The following is a 19,603-nucleotide window of genomic DNA, read 5'->3' on the forward strand; positions in this document are numbered from 1 at the left end:
TCTGGTGGAACTGAAGCCAAAAAGGCAGGTGTGCCCGCGGTGCGCTTGCTTTCGCAAAATCCGCGAAGGAACGAAACGTGTTATCAAGTACAAGTATTTTCCATATTACCACCAGCTAGAGCTTATTCTTATCTGTTTTACTCTTCAGCTACTCTGTTTTACATGTACAGGTTGAGTAGCCAGCCCGAACTACGGAGACTAGCCTATCCAAAGATCCAATCCAGAATCCAATCCACGCGCACCAATCGAAGTCGTGTTTTAAACTTTATGTACGCGTGATTTGAAGCCTTTCAGAAAAGCAGCCTCAAGGGCAGACTATCTCATGCCATTACTACGTTATCGGCAATTATTATGTGGCTTGAGGAAGGTACCATTCAATTCAGTTCTCTATTTCCAGTGCAATGCCTTTGTGTTTTGTAGGAAACCAATAATGGCGGTGGCGGGTGTCAGTGACGACCTGTCTTCTTTTGTCCTTGTAGTGCCGCGAGGAAGCGGCGGCTTGGGCGCGTCCGGACGGTCGGAAAAGCGAGCTCTCTGATTGGCTGCAGATGACCGCCCAACCGGAAATGACGTGGCAGGCTTCCCTGGCACCCGCCCTTAAGAAAACTTCCGCCGATGTAGTTAGAGCCTACCGACTGTCACTCGCCCAAGGACAAGTAAGTGGATGGGAAAGGAAAGTCATGTATGCACGCAGAAACACGAAAAACAGACGACAGACTCCGCAGACGACACGGGAAGTCATTGTCGTCTGATGACGTCTGACGCACCTATGATGCGCAAAAACCGAAACGACTTTACAGCGCAGTACATGAGGACACTAACCTAGATAAATTTACCTTGTAGATACTGGACAGTCACATAAAGTGACTCCAGTATGACTCCAGACATTTTTGTGGAGTTATCAGAAACTTTTTATCCCCATCAGCGAAGGTCGACTAAAGATACCGAATCCATGGTGTTCTAAGTATACATCAGAGAAGAAATAATCAGGTCTCTTGACAGTACGCTCAAACAATTTTTCGAGAAGGACAGAAACGGAACAATTCTTCAAATAACCAATAGTAAAAAACACGGACGAGTCCAACAACAATGGGTATAACGATCGCCTCGCACTCCACCGTTCGTGCTAGTCATTAATTCCACGTTCGTCGCAAATTCGATGCACGTTATTCGAGTTAAGATCGTTAAATGTCATTTCTGCAACAGTTCCAGCGTCAAGAACACACCACGTTAAGCCACGAAAGAGCACCTCTTGAAAAACGATGTTCTATGATACATTTCGTCGTGCAACTGTGGCTATGACCCATGTACGGGCGTGAACAGACGTAGACAGGATAGTACGAAAGGATAGTTGATACTGCGGTTACTGTACGCTCTAGCCAGACTTCACGGAGAAAAGCGCCAACATCTGAAAAGAAAGTATTCCGGAAAACACAGAGAAAACATCGGAATGGGCAACTTTGGTGACACCGTACTCTAGCATATTTTTTTTTTCTAAGCACGACACTGGGGTACGCCCAGCGTGCGGACGCTGTACCCATTCGACCACGCTGCTGGTACCCTTAACAAATAGATAAAATGCGGAGTGGTGCATTGTTCCTCGAAATTGTGGACTGCATAGATACGCGTTCTTCTCCAACTCCCCTTTAAGCACTTATAGACGCACATTCAAGTATTTCCGTCGTAAGGCAAACCAGACAAGGAAACAGAGAAACGAGAATTTCATGACGAGTAGCCAAAGAGAAAAGTGTTCAATACGTCATCACGCGTCCTGGTGTTCTTTGTGAACTATCGTTTGGTCACGTGCAACAGAATGCTCAGTGTCTGGTGGTTGTGGTGGTGGTGGTGGTGGTGAAAGAGCTCGCCGTTGTCGGCCTCACAGAGGTGGGCAACGTCACGACTGACGCCCTGGAGGAATGTGCGTCCTGGGCCGACTTCTAAGGGAATTGTGCCGACATATGTCTGAAAGCGTCTGAGGAAAACCCAGGAAAAAACACAAGACAGCACAGCCGACACCGGGATTCGAACCCGGGTACCTCCGAGTCTCGACGTGACTGGGAGGTACCCGGGCTCAGTGTCTCATACCCGTTTTGCAGAAGAATCACCAATACGCTTTGAAAGCTTACGCGACTGTTTACCCCAAATACTATATGTAAGCCGAAGCACGTCTTGTTGCTTAGCAAGTATTTGTCACTTAAAGTTGTCCGCCAGCTTCTTGCCGACACCTCTATTTTACTTTAATCTGTGGGACTATTAATTAGGAATTTTTACTTTTAGTTTCGGGGTGTATCCGTGAAGTGGTGTTAAAGGTTCTCCCTAGCGCCTACCTCACGCATTGAAAAGAAGTTCGAAACAGAATGAGGCCGCCAAGAAGGGGCTAACGCAGAGATGACGTTTGTTGCCTGGTATGAGTACCTAGATGGTTCTGCGGACGTAGACCTAGTGACGCATGTTCGTCCTCTTTAACTTGACACTTCGTACAGCATGCGACGTCTAAGAAAATTGGGCTATCGATGCAGTTATATAATCTCGCACAAAAAAAAAAAAAAAGAGAAGAAGAAAACAAAAACGGCGACGTCCATTTTGGATTTGGCTTGGAACTTTACATGACATCATGCACGTTACATCAATATTCTTTGAGTGATCGTAAGGGTGGCCGCCTACCCATGCTGACATATTATGTTACGGTTCCCTCTCCTAAAGAAAGTTTAAATATGTATTAAAAAAATACAAAGTAGGGTCTGCAAAAAATAAAAAAAAGGAAGTCTCGAAGACTGCAAAGTTACTCGTTATGGATTGGATTGGCTTGTATTCTGTCGTTTCTCTCCTATGTTCAAAGCTCGCAGTTAATGCTCCTGCAGACGGTACATCCATGAGAAAAGGAAGCGGCAGAACCTTAAAAATAAAGGAGGAAAAACCGCCACGAACGGACAGGGCGAAATAAAGAGAGAGAGAGAGAGAGAAAGAGAGAGACAGTGGAAAAGCGAGAAGAAGCCAAAGGAAAAGTCGTTGGTTTTACGCCCGGCGTACGTGCTCGCTTAGCAGACGGCGCTCTTCGTTGTGGGGAGGGGGCCTCGAAGTGGATTGCATGCGACTCCCTCCCGGCCACATCCCGCGAGACTCTGCGAGACTTGAGTGGGATCCTGGAGTCTCTTTGATGCGGTTACTTCCATAAATCAGAGAGGAGGCGGCACAAAAGCCCAAGATAATAATGGACGGAGGGATATTGTAAGCAACCGCCAGGATTGGATGATGGCAATGCCGTTCTTGTGTGCACAGCAGACGAGATGTTCGGTTCTCGCAATATGGGCTTTGTTTTCCTCCACGAGTATCAGCGGCGGGTTCCCTTTTTTATTCTTCCAGGGCTAGAATTGCCTTCGCGGTGAGATTGCTTTCGAAAAAAATGGGAGGAAAGGAGAATGCTGACTTGGAAGAGTTGTTGGGAGACGGAAATATTGGAAATATTAGGGGACAAACAGAAGAAAACATGTTTTTGCTGTAATGCGTGCTGAGTACTTTGCTGTTGTAACAGGTTTGCTTAAATGTTCTTTTTCCTTTTTTTCCCGATACAGCATGCGATGGTGTTTTCATCATTTTTGTACCAGAAAGGAACACTCATATAGAGATAGTGTTCCTGAGACATGCCATATTTCACGTGCCTTACACAATATACAAAATGGAAGTATTTCTTTAACTACTTTAACGTTTCCCTGGCGACGTCAACCTGATGACTTTGATGCAGTCTGATCGCGGAATAATGTCACACGTGCAGGTTCTCGGTGGACACGACGATTTGAACACAAAACATGTAACTTTTGAAGAGAGTACGTAAAGTGAATCTTTATTGTTACGTTGATGGTACGAGAGAAAAGACAGATGCAAAAGCTGCCTTCTCCAAGAGGAAATGTTACCCTATTCGCATCAACACCAGCTTTGTTTGCATTGTGCTTTCATGTTTGGGGGGGGGGGGGGGGTTAGCCTCCCAATTCTGTTAACAAGATAAATTTGTCGTTTGCATGTTTACTTCCTTCCACCTCCTGAGACTACTTCGAAGCCGAACGAAAAACTTAGCCTGACCCGCGTTGTTCTGAGCTTACTTCTAGTTTAGGATACGTCGACATTAATATTGTTATTACGTATGTAACTTAGCAACGGCTTAGATTAGCGCAATCACTCCAGCATTTTCCATATGCTCGACATGCCCGCCTCGGTGAGAAGAATCTTGGGTAGGCTTTTTCGAAATTAACTGACAAGTTTACTATTAAAAAGTAAAGGATGCGAATTTGGTGCGCCTTTCAAAGTGTTACATTAAAAATTAAGCTTCGGATACAGCTGTGACCGAACCTTGCACGTAGTCTAATGCATGTGTTGCGTATGACGCTTACTTCAGAGGTTGTCGACTTCAGAACCAACGTCGTCACCATTTCGTTACCAAAATGCGGCAAATACTTCGGCGACATGATGCAGTATGCTGAAACTGCGCGAGAATATATGTGCTCATAGAATATACTGCACGTCATGCTGAACAACAAGATATATATGTTGTTGAATTTACTACACTTGCTCCGCAGACAATGAATATGCGCAAGGATGAGCTATTTCAGGTTTGTACAGACGGCACAAAAGATGGGTACATGCTCTCAATGCTTTATATACACTTTCTTTCTTTCTTTTATTGCTCTCAAACAACGAAAAACAATATACAATAATAAACAGGACTGCGAGGGCAAGCCCTGTGAATACACACTTAATGAATACACTTCGGTATGTCAACCCATACAATTTTTGTGTTCCTGGACGAGGCTTTCTTTTCTTTATTTTTTCACTTTACTCCATTGGCTCTCGCGAATTATTCCATTATTGTTTCTACGTTCACGTATTATGAGAACTTCCTTCTGCTAGATTTACTGTACTTTAAAGGAAAGTGCGACAAACCACCGAAGAAGACACTTAAACAACATTCCTTATAACCGGGAGGTTGCTATATTTGCACCACACACAAATATGCACTTCCGAGGTACCGTTCACCCTACACATATCCTGCATACCCGTATACCGCCTCGCCGCAAACGCTACTCCCACAGCGAGCTAGTGGATCACCCTTATGTTGACCGTTTCTGTACCGCACACAATGTTGCCCGATCAGCTTCCGGTACACATGCAGAAGCTAAAGAGGAAGAAGCCCGCTGAAATCTCACCCCAGTTTTAAAACGATCCGAGCCAGCCGGATCTCCCTCCCGTAGAGCCATCAAATATTCAACGTCGGACGTAGACCCACTGAAGAGCAGAGGGGTGGCCGCATCGCCATCGATCCACCTTCTTCGTCGCCGTTTGACGGAAGGGAACTCTCCATTTCTTCCTCGCAAACAACAGCTCATATAATAAGTGAATCTACCTCGCGGTATTTATTTAATGCGTTTAGACGACGGATACTATACGCGTGCGAGAAACCTTCAGTCGGTAACTGCGCCGAATCAGCTTCACCGAAGAAAATCCGTACAATTCCGAACATCGAGGCGCGTTCATACGTAGAAAACTGTATCGTCGTAAGCTTAACTCTTATCCTATACTACACTCGCAAAACAGAACTTCACTGTAGAACAGTCTCGTTGACAACCGTCATCCGGAATGATAGCGTTATCACTCCCGATTTTTTTTTTGAATTTTGAATTTTTTGAAAACAAGGAAGGGTTACGAGCGTGTTTTTGTATTTTCGTGGGTGTGTGTGTGGGGGGGGGGGCGCTATATATCCCCCTGCGATAGTTCCCAAGCAGCACAACATCTTGGCCCACTATTGGTCCACTATTGGCAATAGAGACCCAGTACTGCTCCAATATTGGCAATAGAGGCCCAGTATTGGTCCAATCTTGCACCAATATTGGGCCGGTGTTGCCAATAGTGGATCTATATTGGGCCAAGATGTTGTGCTGCTTGGGTTGTGACGTTGCCCGCCTAAGCGTGGCCGACTACGGAAAGCACTTCCATCATCATCATCGTCACCGTATTTTCGTTACCGAAATATTTCCGTTTCCGTCTTCCGTTTCTAATACCAACCTTCCAATTTCGTTTCCGTTACGTTTCTGTTACTGTTGTTTCTGACAATGGCTGTTATGGTGCTGTGAGCAGACAGCCCTGAGCTCTGTCAGCACCCCGTTTTCATGAGTTGGCCGTTACCTCTACCAGCTCCAATTTTGGTGATACATGTACATACCGTTTCTGTTTCCGTTACCATCACCGTTACCGTTTTCTCGGTTTAAGACGTGAGACGTACACTTTTTTGTGATACACATGCAGTCGTGAAAGATGAAAGATGAAAGTCACTGAACACTCAGAACATCAGGTCCTCTCTTGTTCAACATGCAGTCGTGTTAGTCGTCAGAAAAAGGCGTACCCCCCCCCCCCCCCTGGTGTCATTCGGTGGAAGGATTTGGCCTTCAGTATGCCATTTAGTGAAGTTAAGAGTTTGGTGGTTAAGTTACGAGAGCTTGGTAAGTTAAGAGTTCGTTGCGATTCTTCTTGAAATTTTGTAGCTCACTTATGGTTGATATAATGGTTAAAAAAAATGCCGCATCTTCTGGCATTGTGCCAAACGGATTGAAACGCGGTACCTTTATATAGGGCAGCGTTGGCGGTAGACTCTTTTTGAACTGCCTACAGCATTTTTATTGAAATCGTTTTAGTCTTTTGCGAAAGCCGTTAATTTTTTTTGCAGCATTGTTACGATGGTGGTTATACAATTTCGACGTAGCGTAAAGGTAGTCTGGCGATCACGTGGTGGCGGAACTTTCACATGTTGTCACGTGGTCCTATATAACGCCACGGACGGACATACGGGGTGGTTGGCCCCACAAAGTATCGCCTTAAAATTCAGCTGTATGACAACTCCAGAGAGAAAAAAATTGTGATTTGTTAGTCACACGTCACTCTGAGAGCAAAGCAAAAGCTTCAGATGGGGAGCCCCGATATTTCGAACACAGACTGCGCCTCTGGTGAGTGCAGTCTCAGTTCGAAATGTCCGCGTCTCCCCCCCGACTCGAGGTTCCTGCTTCAGTCTCCCTTCACCGGAGCGCCGAATTTGTCACTTTTCCATCTACTCCGAGAGAAGTGTTTTCGTGGGACATCGTTCTCGAATAATCGTACATATCTTTCTATGAATTTATTTGTCCAGGATTCCCGAGAACGAAATGTTACGCTTCCACGGTTGTAGGTAGCACCCTACACACATGTTCATAGTTCAACTAAGAAATACAGAGATGTGTACGTTGCAGAAGAACGAACATACATCCTGGAATCACAAGTTCATCGTATAACACGCTCTAGTACAAGAGACTCTTGTTCATAGGCCCATGATATCAGAAGCCCGCCGTATAAAAGCCTTTTGTTCAACTGCCTGCGGCAGTGGTACCACATGGCTCGTGATTTGAATGCGAATTCAGAGTGTGGTACGATTTTCTTCAAAGAATACCGAAAAAGATAAACATCATTCTAAATTATACGGTGCTTGTATGCGTGACTGTGCACGTATGCCGTGATCGCGTTTTAACTTTTGAACGCACTGTTGAAACGCGCCTTTCACTAGAGAGCAAGCACCGCATTCTTTCGCCCCGGATGCTCGTTTCTGTCTCAAACAGGGGTTGATGTCGAGAAGCCCACTTTACGGGATAGCTATGCGCTGTCGCCCTTTTTTTCCCAATGTTCAGAAACATAGGGGCCCACTCGCCCACTCAAGATACAGTCTTGTACTAACTAAAAATAAGGAAACACAATGAAGGAGAACCACATCGTTAACGGAATTTCTTCGGACGTTGCAGAACTGCGATGTGGTTTCAGTTTCAGTTTGTTTTATTTTGGAAGGAAGTACAAGATACATGGTTTCAAGAGAACTGCGAGGGCAAGCCTGTAAAGCAGTCCATGTAAGCTAGACAGCATTAGCATTATATAAGAAATCGTCTTGTGGATAACAAAAAAAAAAAAAAAAGAAAAAAAGAAAAAAAAAAGAGAAGATACAAAGACTACAAAGATTATAACAAAGGATACTCATGAACGAAAAACTGCATTAATGTTTTTGCAAAAGGTCATTACATGGTTGTAAAGTCAATGGACGCAGGTTTTTACGATACAGACGGATTAGACCACTGACCCAAGATTGTGACGCAAGCAATAAAGGCTACTTTTATCAGGATCACACACTGCAACGATATAGCGTTGTGATTAATGTTGCTTATCCCCTAATTTAGCGACATGAGTTTCACGTCCTCGATCCGCCCGTCGCGCTGTCAAAAGTCCAAATACTCTCGCACTTGTATTGTTCATCAGTTTCAAGTCCTCATTGCTACTGTACTTGCGGCCAATACTAATGTTAGTGCCGGTATTAAACTTCGCCTGGCATGATGAGTCAGTGATGGTTGGTACGTGTTCCCCTTCGGTCACCACCAACGTGCAAGGCCGTGGTCACGTGATCACACGGTTAGAGAGGGGAAGGTTAAACAAATGACCGAGCGGTTGAGCTCTGGAAGCATACATGGTAGATTTCTGACGTGTATTTGACGTTCTTTCAACTATCACGTGGGACGTTGCGTTACTTGTAATTGCTACCGCCATGCGGTGTCCAAATGCCCTATCACATGTAGTACTTCCGCTTTGCGCAACGCATGAATGGTCTTCAAGCGATACGTACATGAATTTATAGGAAAAGAGGTTGATTTTCTATGTCATACTACTCTTACGTGAAACAGACGCGCGTTCAGAGTACCATGTTTACCAGTATCAACATTTAACAGTTGGCTCTATAAATCTAACTATCGTAAAGCGATCCAGATCGGGCACTTCAAATCTTTCTGCTTTTCCAAAAGGAAAAAGAAAAAAAAAGAAGAGAGCCTCACCACGGTGGTAACGTTATAACGAGTTGATAACTTCCTTTCGCGATTCTTTTTCTTTTAAAAATCAATCAATCAATCAATCTTTGAAACTCGGAAGCGTCGCTTTTCTCCTCAAACAAGAAGCGATAACTTTTATCATTCGGCGCTCTGGTTCACGCGGCGCGTGTTGTGCGGTGAAGCCCTGCTTTTAGGGTGGAAAGTAGATGGAACGCGGGCAAGCTCACGAAATAAGATATACCTCCACGTTACCCTGTTTTCTGTGTTAACCCACGTTATTCCACGCGTACTTATTATATGCCACCGTTTCTAATGCGCAAGACAACACAACAACAACAACAACAACAACAATAAATGAAGGAGAAGTGATGATGACATGGGATGTTTCTCCGTTGTTAGCCACAGGAACCTATACCCCACTTCACAGAGGTTAATACGAGAAGATGAATTATGGTGAACGCGTCGACACTCGGCAGAAAGACGGAGAAAGCAACATTGTAACGTAGCAGTAGAAAGAGTGAGAGAGGGTAGGAAATGAATGTTTTTGGGCACAACGTGGAACCCAAATTCCCACGGCAGTGAAGTTGTCTTTCATAAGTCCGATAAACGTACCGCGGTAAAATTAAAACGCGCATTGAATAAGTACGAAGCAACAACAGAGTCCTATATGACACACTGTTAACGTAACTGACACGGTGAGTAATCCCACGATTTCGCAGGCAAGGACGTCGAGAAGGGAGAGGCCGGCCGACGTCACGTGCTCTTCGGAACGGCGACAACGGCGCATGCAAGTTTAATTCTCGCGCCGATGAAATATTCACGAGCGAGCATGCAACAGCCGGACGACCGATCGGTCTTTGACCGCACGTAGACTTCATTCAGGGAGAAATCGGGTCAACTTACTCCTTCATTACTTCTACTAGTAATGGCAGTCGTCATGTGTGTCTGAGTGTTAGCTCTGACGTAAAATTAGTAATACTAGTTAGGATTCAAGTGTTAAGATTTGCGAATAAACGCTGCCACGATGGGGTTCCAGGCAGATTCTCGAAACTGGCGAGAGACCAGCTGTTCCACAGCAAGAACGATTGTTTGGGCACCATCGTATTTATTGTCTCGGCTATGGATCGTCTTGGCTATTAGTAGCGTATTAGAGAGGCACAATGGCAATGCCTAGTTACAATGTAATGTCAATATGTTACAAACATCCTGGCGATATTATTCGACAGCAAACGCAATCTTTTCTTCGTTTCTTTTTGCCAAATTCGGCATTGGGGTGATTCGTCGTGTACTTCCGTTTTCTGTCTAATTCCCGTTTTGGAACATGTACCGACAGGTTGCGAGTCTTTTCAATTTCTGCGGTTAGCAATGACTAGAGCTTCCACAAAAGTCAGCTTTACAAGTATCGCAACAAACTTTTAGCACTGCCTAACCTTCTATCGTGGGATGTTTACATTGCCATGCATGTAAGCTTATCAATCCGCAATCTGATCTTTGCTGACGATGACGGTTGGAGTTTTTATGGCGCGCAAGACTATAACGCGCCACCACCACATGCTCCAAGGGGATTGGGGGTTGGGAAAACCGTGTTCGGACAACCCATTTGTTACAACAATCCCTAATTTTACCCCTAATCACAAATTTTATACACTAATATCCCCGTATTTTATGTGCGAAATGGAAATAAAATAAGTGAAAGGAACGCTTTTCAATGTATGTATTCTGCGATCGGTAAACCTAGAATAACTGAACGCATGTTATTCCCCCCTTTAGATTACAAGAAAATAAAACCGAAAACCGCACCAACGAAAAAACCGCAGATGCTATCGTCTTACGATGTTCCGAGACAAAAAGCTTAATTGAAGAAGTCAACATGCCTCGAAAGAAATCCGAGAGCACTCTTACAAGGGACCCTCCACTCACCCTCCTTGAAGAACACTTGTGCGTCATCCTCTTGAAAAGACTTTCAGCGGCGACCGAAAATGAAAGAAGACAAAAGTCAATAAAAGTTACATAACGGAAAGCCGGTGGCAGCTGCTGAGACCGGAAGTAGCAACGTGTCTGTTTTCCAATTATCGATTAGTTCTTCCATGTTCTTCCTTTCATCGACTGCATGCTCCCCTTTTTCTTATCACAGGGATAACGATACGCGTTTTTTTTTTCTTTTACCATTTCTTATCGTTTTATATAAATGCGCATTGTACCGCTTTCGTGCAGAAACCTCCACCTCTAACTCCCTGGACGGTGTAGCGCACGTTGTAAGAACACAAAAATCAAACATATTTCACTTCATTTATGTTTTTTTTGATACTACTATACCATCTACTACAACCTCCTTTTATCCTTTTCATGCGCGCATTTTTTGTCCTGTCGCTCTTCTACTTATTTTCTAAAAAAGCTTTTTAAAAACACGCTCTCTCCATCACGTTTTCTAAATCCGTGTGTCAGTTTTAAAAGCGCTCTCCACTCCTGATTAGAAGAAGTACGCTGATGAAGTAGAGAGTGGTAGAAAGGAAAAGTAAAGTAGAAAGAAGAAAACGTAACAAAAAATAAAAGTGTACGTGGCGTGCATGTTAATCCTTTCGCTGTGTTCTCTCGCTTCACTTTAATGGGTTTACGACTGTCTTCGGATGAGCTTTTAAGCTCCTCTTGGGTGCGTTAAATTTCTTCATAAAATATTTCAACCCTTTCGCTTTCCTGGGAAAAACGGGGAAACGCTCCCGTCTTCCCGCCGTTGTCGCCAGTCTTGATAAATGCGACGATAATTTAGCCGGGACAAAGCGAAGCATGTTCTGCTTCCTTGCGGGGGAAACATAAAGAGCGCAGACATGTACAAGTCAAGCCAAGCCAAATCAAGTATGGTACATCGTCGTTGTCACAGTACGCGATAAAATGTGCGCAAGCGCGCAATACCTGCCTGCCAGCAGGTATTGCGCAGCAGTATTCTTTTTTTTTTCATTAATGCGATGTTGCTCGGGTAGAGACGTAGTGTAGAATATATAGACTATGTACTATGGACTGAATATGAACGTAGTGTGAAAATATAGTCTGATAGCTGTATAACATTTCAGATTTATATTTTTGAAGACCACTAGTTCACTAAGGCATACAATAATGTCATTACGAGGAACCACAACGACAACTACATGAATGACGACGGGCAGCAATTGCGATACCGTACCTCAGCGCACGTGAGTTAATATATGAATGGGATGGCGATGAGAAAGATGGCACATACATAGCAAATGAGAGACTATACATACAATTATTTTTTTCTCTTTTTTTCTGGCTCTACACCCACAAACGCGTTTTGGAGTATCCAGTCCTGACTGGTTCGGGACTAACCTCACCATATTTTTGTTTCATATCCAATCCAATCCAATCCAATCCAATCCAATTCAGGAGCCATCGTAACTATCGATATTAGCAGGAGTGTCATTCCGAGGAGTCGCCTGAAGAGCACGTAGACTTTTGGACTGGCCTAGAACATTTGAAGCATTAAAATTAGCTGAAATGTAAACAAACACGTTATTATTTATAGCTGAGCCAAATGCCCATGCTTCAAAGTCCCCGGTGTCAGGTATTCTTCCAAAATAACTTATCATTTTCCTGCCTTTCAAAGTTTTTACGAGGTTTCTTTCACTATTTTTGTTTATAATGCTTTCTCCTAATTTCTTTATGACATCGGGAAATGTGGAAACTTGATACCTAATGAAGTGCAGTTCAAGGCATGATAGCTTGCACGGTAAGGAACAGTAGTTTTAACGTTCTTATGTCTTTATCACTTTCGTTATGACATGTATACTATTCGAACCGGAATATATCTTCCTTCGTTTTCTTCTTTTTTGGGAGTGCGTGGGGGGTCATTCCTCTTCAGAGACACAATGATTTTTTCTTAATTGATTTCAATTTCCATCTAGAAAGATGGCGGTGGCCCCGGATACAAAGCTACCACACTGTAGCATGAAAACATACGGCGACATATCTATTATTATTATGACATATTTTACGCATTTTTCATGAATAGCCTCTCCGGATGAACTTTGAAGGATTTAAACTACCAGATGCAAATGCAAACTCCTCAGATTTCGTAGCATGTGTGGGAACTAAAAGCTAAGGACAGCAGCCATAGACTATACAGGGTGTTCAAAATTAAGCTTTCACGAGCGCTACGCAAACACAGCTACGACAGGAAACCGGATGACAACTTTACGCTACTTGTGTAAGAAAAAGGTGCTGCTAATTATGCAGCACCTGTTTCTTACTCAGAGAACAACGAGCAGTCAAAAACAGGGACAACGACACAAGAAGACACACAAACAGAGGCTCCACTATCAACAAGTTTTTACTGAAGTTTCTTTTTACTTTTCAGTAAAAACTTGTTGATAGTGGAGCCTCTGGTTGTGTGTCTTCTTGTGTCGTTGTCCCTGTTTTGAATCTCCTTGTTCTCTGAGTCATGTACCAACAAGCCCATCAAGCTACTCTAGCCTGTTTCTTACTCAAGGAACAGAAAAAGTAGCACCAGTTTTCTTTTGTTCGCCTATTTATAAAGTGCTAGTGAAAGCTTAATTTTGAACACCCTGTATAGTCCATGGACGACAGTACTTGCTCTCAAAGTCACCTTCCCCGCAGAAGCGCACCTTGAACGCTTCACACCTGAACTTGAAACAAAGCCGGACCGTACAGCACCACCAACAACAGAAAGAAACGCAGCGGGGATAGAAGAGCAATCCATTACGCATGCGCAGAGCGCTTGAAGCCCCACTACTTTGCGGAGCGAGCTTAATTCGCGCTGGAAACGTTTCGCTTTTGTCATTGTTTCTCCCGTGTTAGATGGAGAGGGGGCAAAATGAGTTTACGACCGGGGAGCTTGATTAGTGTCTGCGACAGCGAAACGTTTTCCCGAGAGCAGCCTTCCGCAAGCAGACCGTGACTCTGGTCTTCATCCGTGGCGCTGCTGGACGTGAACGGCAGGTCGACCGAGAGCGTCAGAGTCACAGACATGTTTTGGTTGGGAGAATCGTATTTCAGATAACGCGGTTATGGGTGCCATGTTGCCTGGACGACCCGGGGCACTACGTGCATCATGAAGAGGGAAAGTGCGTGCACTGAGACGGGAAAGGGGTGGGGGCGGTGTACCGTAACGCCTTTTCATACCGTGGGAAGTCTTCAACCCACATAAGAACCGACGCATAATTTTTCTTCGCTTTTTCTTAAAATTATCATTTAATTGAATCGCGAATCGTGCCAAAAAGATGTGAAATTGGGCAATTTCATTCTTGCAGACATGCACACTTGCGGTATAGCCTCAGGTCCGCAGAATGTTCTTTAAAGCGATGGGCTTAAGGGCCAACCAAAGGTTGACAGCCGTGTAGGTCCGTCCGTAATAGTTGTCGAGAGAGAAGGAGAAAAGACGACAAGAAGAAGAAGAAGAGAGATCCTTGTCCCTCCTTGTGCATCTTCCTTGTCCCGCGTGTGAAGCCGTGGGCCTCATGAGTCTTTAGAGATTACTCTGCACGAAACCCTGGTCAATCGCCCTGTGTGGCTTGTGGCCACTGTACCTAGTGGTGGAAGAAGAAGAAGTTACAACTTGGCACCGACATGAGTTCGGGAGCCCGAAGACCAGGGCCCACTTGCACGAGCGTTCAGGGAAAGTATTTGAGGATATTCCTCCAGTGGCGTATAGCTTTGGTGGTTCTTCGGAAACACGCTTACGCTCGTACAGTAATAACACAGCTACTGAAGGCGGCACTGAGGAATCAACCTTCTTGCAAGCCGGCCCAGGAGTAGCAGACGGGCCTAGAAAGCTACAGTGTTTAAGCGCGTTTGGCAGAATCCTCGAATATGCAGCCAGTTTCTTGAGAGGATAATACATTTTCCTACGAAACCTTCGCAGTATTTCTTGTAAAAGCGGATGTGGCTCAGGAATGCCGGCGCAGTTCCGTGTAAAGTCGGCCCAGGAGGCATGCTTCTCCCGGGGAGCAAAGCGCTCGGAGAATGCAGATCCAGTCAGAGATAATTTGATTGGTAAAAAAACTGTTATGAGATCAACAACAATAGCGCCTTTGGTTGTCATTTTGCGAAACAGAGTAAAATTCTGTAGTGCAGTGGAACAGAAACTTGTTATTCTTCTCTTTTGGTACTGCGTTCTTATTGTATTTGTGTGTGTCCCTAAATATCAAAGTCTTTAAATATTTGTCGTTAATTTGTTAATTTCCAGGCTCAAAAAGCCAACGGAGAGTTCATGGTAAAAACTGAAGCCGAAGCATGGACGTCCAGGAAGCTGCAACTTATGGACGATGTAAGTTTCGATTTAATACTTCCGAATTCTATGGAAGAGGTCCTTGTTTAAAGGATACAGTCCTCATCAGAGATCAGTCATTATACCATAATTCTCATCACATTACTAAACCATGATAAGTGAGCAGCACCAAGGCGCCTGTTTTCCCTTCTACTCAGCTTTCAGAATGCCTGTTGGCTGTTTGGCTGTTTTTAGAACGTGCTTTTTTGTGGGTGACTATTACTGCTGGTGTATGTGACTTGCGAACCGATTTTGAACATGCCAACAGGCGATGCCAGAGGCAGAGGCTCACAACAGAAGGTGGCGGTGCCTGGCAGCAGCACCCAGGTTCCACTACGCAGATATGTCCGGCGGTGGAGAGGAACCTGACAACCGGTACCGAATGCAGAACCTGGTAAGTCATCCAGTCCCCACGAGGTTAAAACGAAATAACGACCAGAACATGAAGAACGAAGTATTTTGTGGAGAAGGAACTAAAACCTCACTTTTGCTCCAGGGCAACTTTTTCCCGGGCCTGGACGAGGCCGGCCTGATGGGACGTGCCGAAGCCCTCGTTGATATCAGCAAACACTCACCCAGCACCGGCACAGGCCTGCCCATCAAGCACGACGTCATGTACCATGCCATGGGACCTCCAGGACCCGGAGGACCTGCAGGAGGTCCGACACCACGCTCAGGTCCTCCACACCACCACCAAATGAGTCACCATCCATCAGCCATGGAAGGCATGGACCTCCTCGACCCATTATGCGCCTCCTCTCTACCGGGAGGTCCCTTATCTATGAACGGCCCCGGCGGCGTCCCCAGCGATCCTGGAGGTGTCCCGTCGCACCAACTCCCCCTTTATAGCATGGGAGGGTTCGGTGGGGGTGTGGGTTCCGTCGGTGTTCACGACTCCGACTCCGACCCTAGAGAACTGGAGGCGTTCGCTGAGCGTTTCAAGCAAAGAAGGATCAAACTCGGCGTGACCCAAGCGGACGTCGGAAGGGCTTTGGCTAACCTCAAGCTCCCTGGAGTGGGATCGCTGTCACAGAGTACGATCTGCAGGTTCGAGTCGCTCACGCTGTCGCATAACAACATGGTGGCGTTGAAGCCCATCCTGGGAGCATGGCTGGAAGCAGCTGAGGCGCAAGCCAAGAACAAAAGGGCTGATCCTGATTTACCTGGAGTCTTGCCGGCGGGGGAGAAGAAAAGAAAGAGAACCTCTATCGCTGCTCCCGAGAAGAGATCTCTGGAGGCGTACTTCGCCGTTCAGCCGAGGCCGTCGGGTGAGAAGATAGCAGCCATCGCTGAAAAGCTGGACTTGAAGAAGAACGTGGTCCGTGTGTGGTTCTGCAATCAGAGGCAGAAGCAGAAACGGATGAAGTATTCAGCGGTGCAGCACTAGCCTTCGTGTGACTCGTCCTCGTTCCCTCTGGATGCGACTACGTCGTCAAACGTGGAGCAAGTGCGGTGGTGACCTGCTTTCTGCTCAGTTGCCGACCCATTGCTGAAGAACTGCTGAAGAGAGTAGCGCTCGTCAAACCACGCGAAACCAAGTGCGGAAAAAGTGCGACGAAAAGTTGCTGACAAACTGCTGAAGAACTGCTGACAACAACCGTGATGCAAGTACGTGCGGCGATGACGTACAGCGGAGGTCAAGCGCGTCGCTAAGCGTTGTAGTAAGTTCTCTCCTGCACAGCTGCTGAAAACATGCTGAGGCGTAGTGAAATGATGCGGTGACCTGTCTCCTACTCAGCTGCCGAAAAGTCGGTGAAGCGCAGCAGCTGTACGCCGACTCGGCCTGTGACTGATGGAACGAGATGCCGCATTGAGAGCACACTTCGCTTCTGGTGATACTACTCCAAGTGTTGGTTAAATATTGTCACCTCCTTAAGTTCAAAAACTTGACTGTGGCGACGACGTGGGTGATTGCGATATGGTTGTTGACTGTAAGGGAAGCAAAATACGACTTCTCGACTTGAATGTGCAATATGGTGCTACGGTCACAGGAAGAGACACTAACCTGTCGATGCGCTGGACGCGATGGACGCGATGAAATCCTGTCTTTTCGTGACTTCAGATTTGAAGGCAAACAGAGCAAAACCTGGTTCGAGAAATGACGGCCATGCGACGTGGAGTCAGCAATTTATCATTCATCCTTGTGGGGTGTGCAAAAATGGTGGACAAGGACTCTCTCATATCTAATTACACTAAAACAAGTTACTCGAAGTATTCGAAGAATGCAGGAACGCGTTAGGCAGGTGGTGTTCCTCAGAAGATTTACGCTGTAGCGCTCCAGATGTCAGGGAATCATAGCCTACAGACAGGCATGACCGAAGACGTGTGATCCAGAAGCAGTTCCGTTCGGCTCACATCGCAACCCCCCGAACGCTTCCGTCTTTTAAGTGTCCATCCAAGCGGGGAAACATATTTCTCTCGCTCCAGTGTTCCGACGAGACATTCCCTCGAAGACTCTTTGAAGAAGTCGCAAGACTTCACGAGCTGGTGCGTGGTTCCAAAAGAAGAAACATTTACGAGGCCATTGTGCGCGCGTGTGTGTGTCTATACGTGCGCGAATTCCCCGTGTACGTATATCCTCCTCCCACTGTTTGTGGTCAATGAGCAACCATGAATTTCGGCAACATATCATTGCGGCGAAGCTGCCTTGTCGGCCCTCGTCGAAGCACCCGTTGAGATTCGAAAGCATTGGTTCCTTGTCTTCTCTGTTACTGACGGCGCTCGATTTTTTTTTTTTTCAGAGCTAAGTTATTTTCTATACCGTACGTTAATATCTCACGGCAAATATTTATATTGAGAAGGCTGGGTATTCTTTGTTCATCCGTGTGATACCTAAATTATTGTCACGAACTTTGCTCGAAATTCTTCGAGTCTTAAGTCTAGTAGGAAAGGGTGTGATTAAGAGGCCCGTTGGCTGCGAGTCATGTACATAAGTTGCGAAGACGTTCAATTAAACGTGTTTATCTCTGTGATTTTGGTTTCGTCGGTCTCATTTTGCCCAGATATAAGAGCGACACCTCCCTCTGACACATATAAGTGGAAACTATGTTAGCTCATGTCATTAGCTGGTGGTTATAGTGTAAAGTAAACGACAAAATGATACGGAACACGATTGACCCTTTCGATTAAGTTGGATTACACGCTAGTCACAACGTGGTCAGGACTGGCTACCCATTATTGCAAATATTATTTGGAGCGGCCATTTTTGCTGCCCGGTGGAGGCCACGTTTTTAACAGGCGTACCCGGAGCGAATTCGAGTGTTTCATTAGTTGTTACAGAACAACTCGTTCCACCACAGAGTGCTCCTTCTTGCTTTGCCGAGAAACACGGGATTCGGCAGGAACTGCAACAAAGTATACTGTCGTCACTTCCGCACCTTGCAAAGCCGACCAATAGCGAGCGTTCTGACAACGCCTCCTAGATACAAAAGGCCGGCTTATTTCCTCCTCTCCCTGCTTCGCTACGTGAACATATAAAGTGAGAATGCGTCTGCTATCGCGTGGCGCAGTTTTGCGAGTTCAAGAACTCACAAATGGTTGCGGCTAACTTGGAACCCGTAGACCTGAATGTAGACGAAAAGGTGCAACACGCTTTCCAAAAAAATCAATCTCGAGAAAGATACGGGACGGTTTTAAGCTTTATTTTAAAGCTTTCCGATTTAGTACGCGGGGACGTTCAATCACTAGTCGCAGATCGACGGTGGTTCGTCGCCATGGCTACCACCGCTGAAAGCAAGTTCGTGATTGGCTACCGTCGTTGAAACCACGATCCTGATTGGCTGACTCTTAGTTGCTACGTCACGTCGACGAGTAAGCGGGTTTTCTCTATCTAGGTGGTGTTGGTTCGGAGGACCTGCTGTGACGCGCTGAGTTTGTCGGATGTCAGCAGCGATTTCCACCAACCGAACATTACTTGAATTGATTGCTCTACACAACGGGAATAGTCCCCATTACTAGAGCACTCCACGTGCTCTGTAGTGACGTGACTGTAGTGACGCTAAAACGAGTCTAACGCTCTCCAAAGCCTCTACGCCTTCGGTGCCAAAGCCAGGTCAACGTCACCCTGAGAGATACTTGACTTTATGTGTAGCAATCTTATTCGTGGAATGCACGCTGTACGAAGTGACCTCGCGAAATCCCGAACTGCATCCTGGAGACTGAGTTCAGACCATTATCGGCGTGGGCTTTATCTAATAAAGAAGATACGTCCTCGTGTAACATGACGTCACAGCAGTTAACCTCGTTCTCCCTACGCATCCTTTTCTCTTCCTACATCTCCGACGCACGCCCGAAAATTTATGCGATTGACAATTACATTCGAGTCGGGCGTGTCCCATCGGTACGACTAATCCGGAAAGAGCATCGCTTTTAAGGCGACCCGAAACCCGAGCCGCCGCCGCCGTAACAACTCAAGAGAGGGAAACAGCTT

At 45.7% G+C, this 19,603-nt stretch overlaps 2 protein-coding genes across 2 annotated transcripts in view; one reads left to right on the forward strand and one right to left on the reverse strand.

Moving 5' to 3' along the window:
- LOC135394914 (uncharacterized) overlaps nucleotides 1-19,603 on the reverse strand; it is a 297,537-nt gene that overhangs the window by 91,967 nt on the left and 185,967 nt on the right. The window lies entirely within an intron of this gene.
- LOC135394915 (POU domain, class 4, transcription factor 3-like) lies at nucleotides 488-18,124 on the forward strand. Its single transcript, XM_064625985.1, has 4 exons — nucleotides 488-656; nucleotides 15,094-15,174; nucleotides 15,443-15,568; nucleotides 15,671-18,124. The coding sequence occupies exons 1-4, from the start codon at nucleotides 549-551 to the stop codon at nucleotides 16,559-16,561; spliced, it is 1,206 nt and encodes a 401-aa protein (XP_064482055.1). The 5' UTR covers nucleotides 488-548; the 3' UTR covers nucleotides 16,562-18,124.

Source organism: Ornithodoros turicata, chromosome 5 (assembly GCF_037126465.1).
Source record: "Ornithodoros turicata isolate Travis chromosome 5, ASM3712646v1, whole genome shotgun sequence".
NCBI lineage: Eukaryota > Metazoa > Arthropoda > Arachnida > Ixodida > Argasidae > Ornithodoros > Ornithodoros turicata.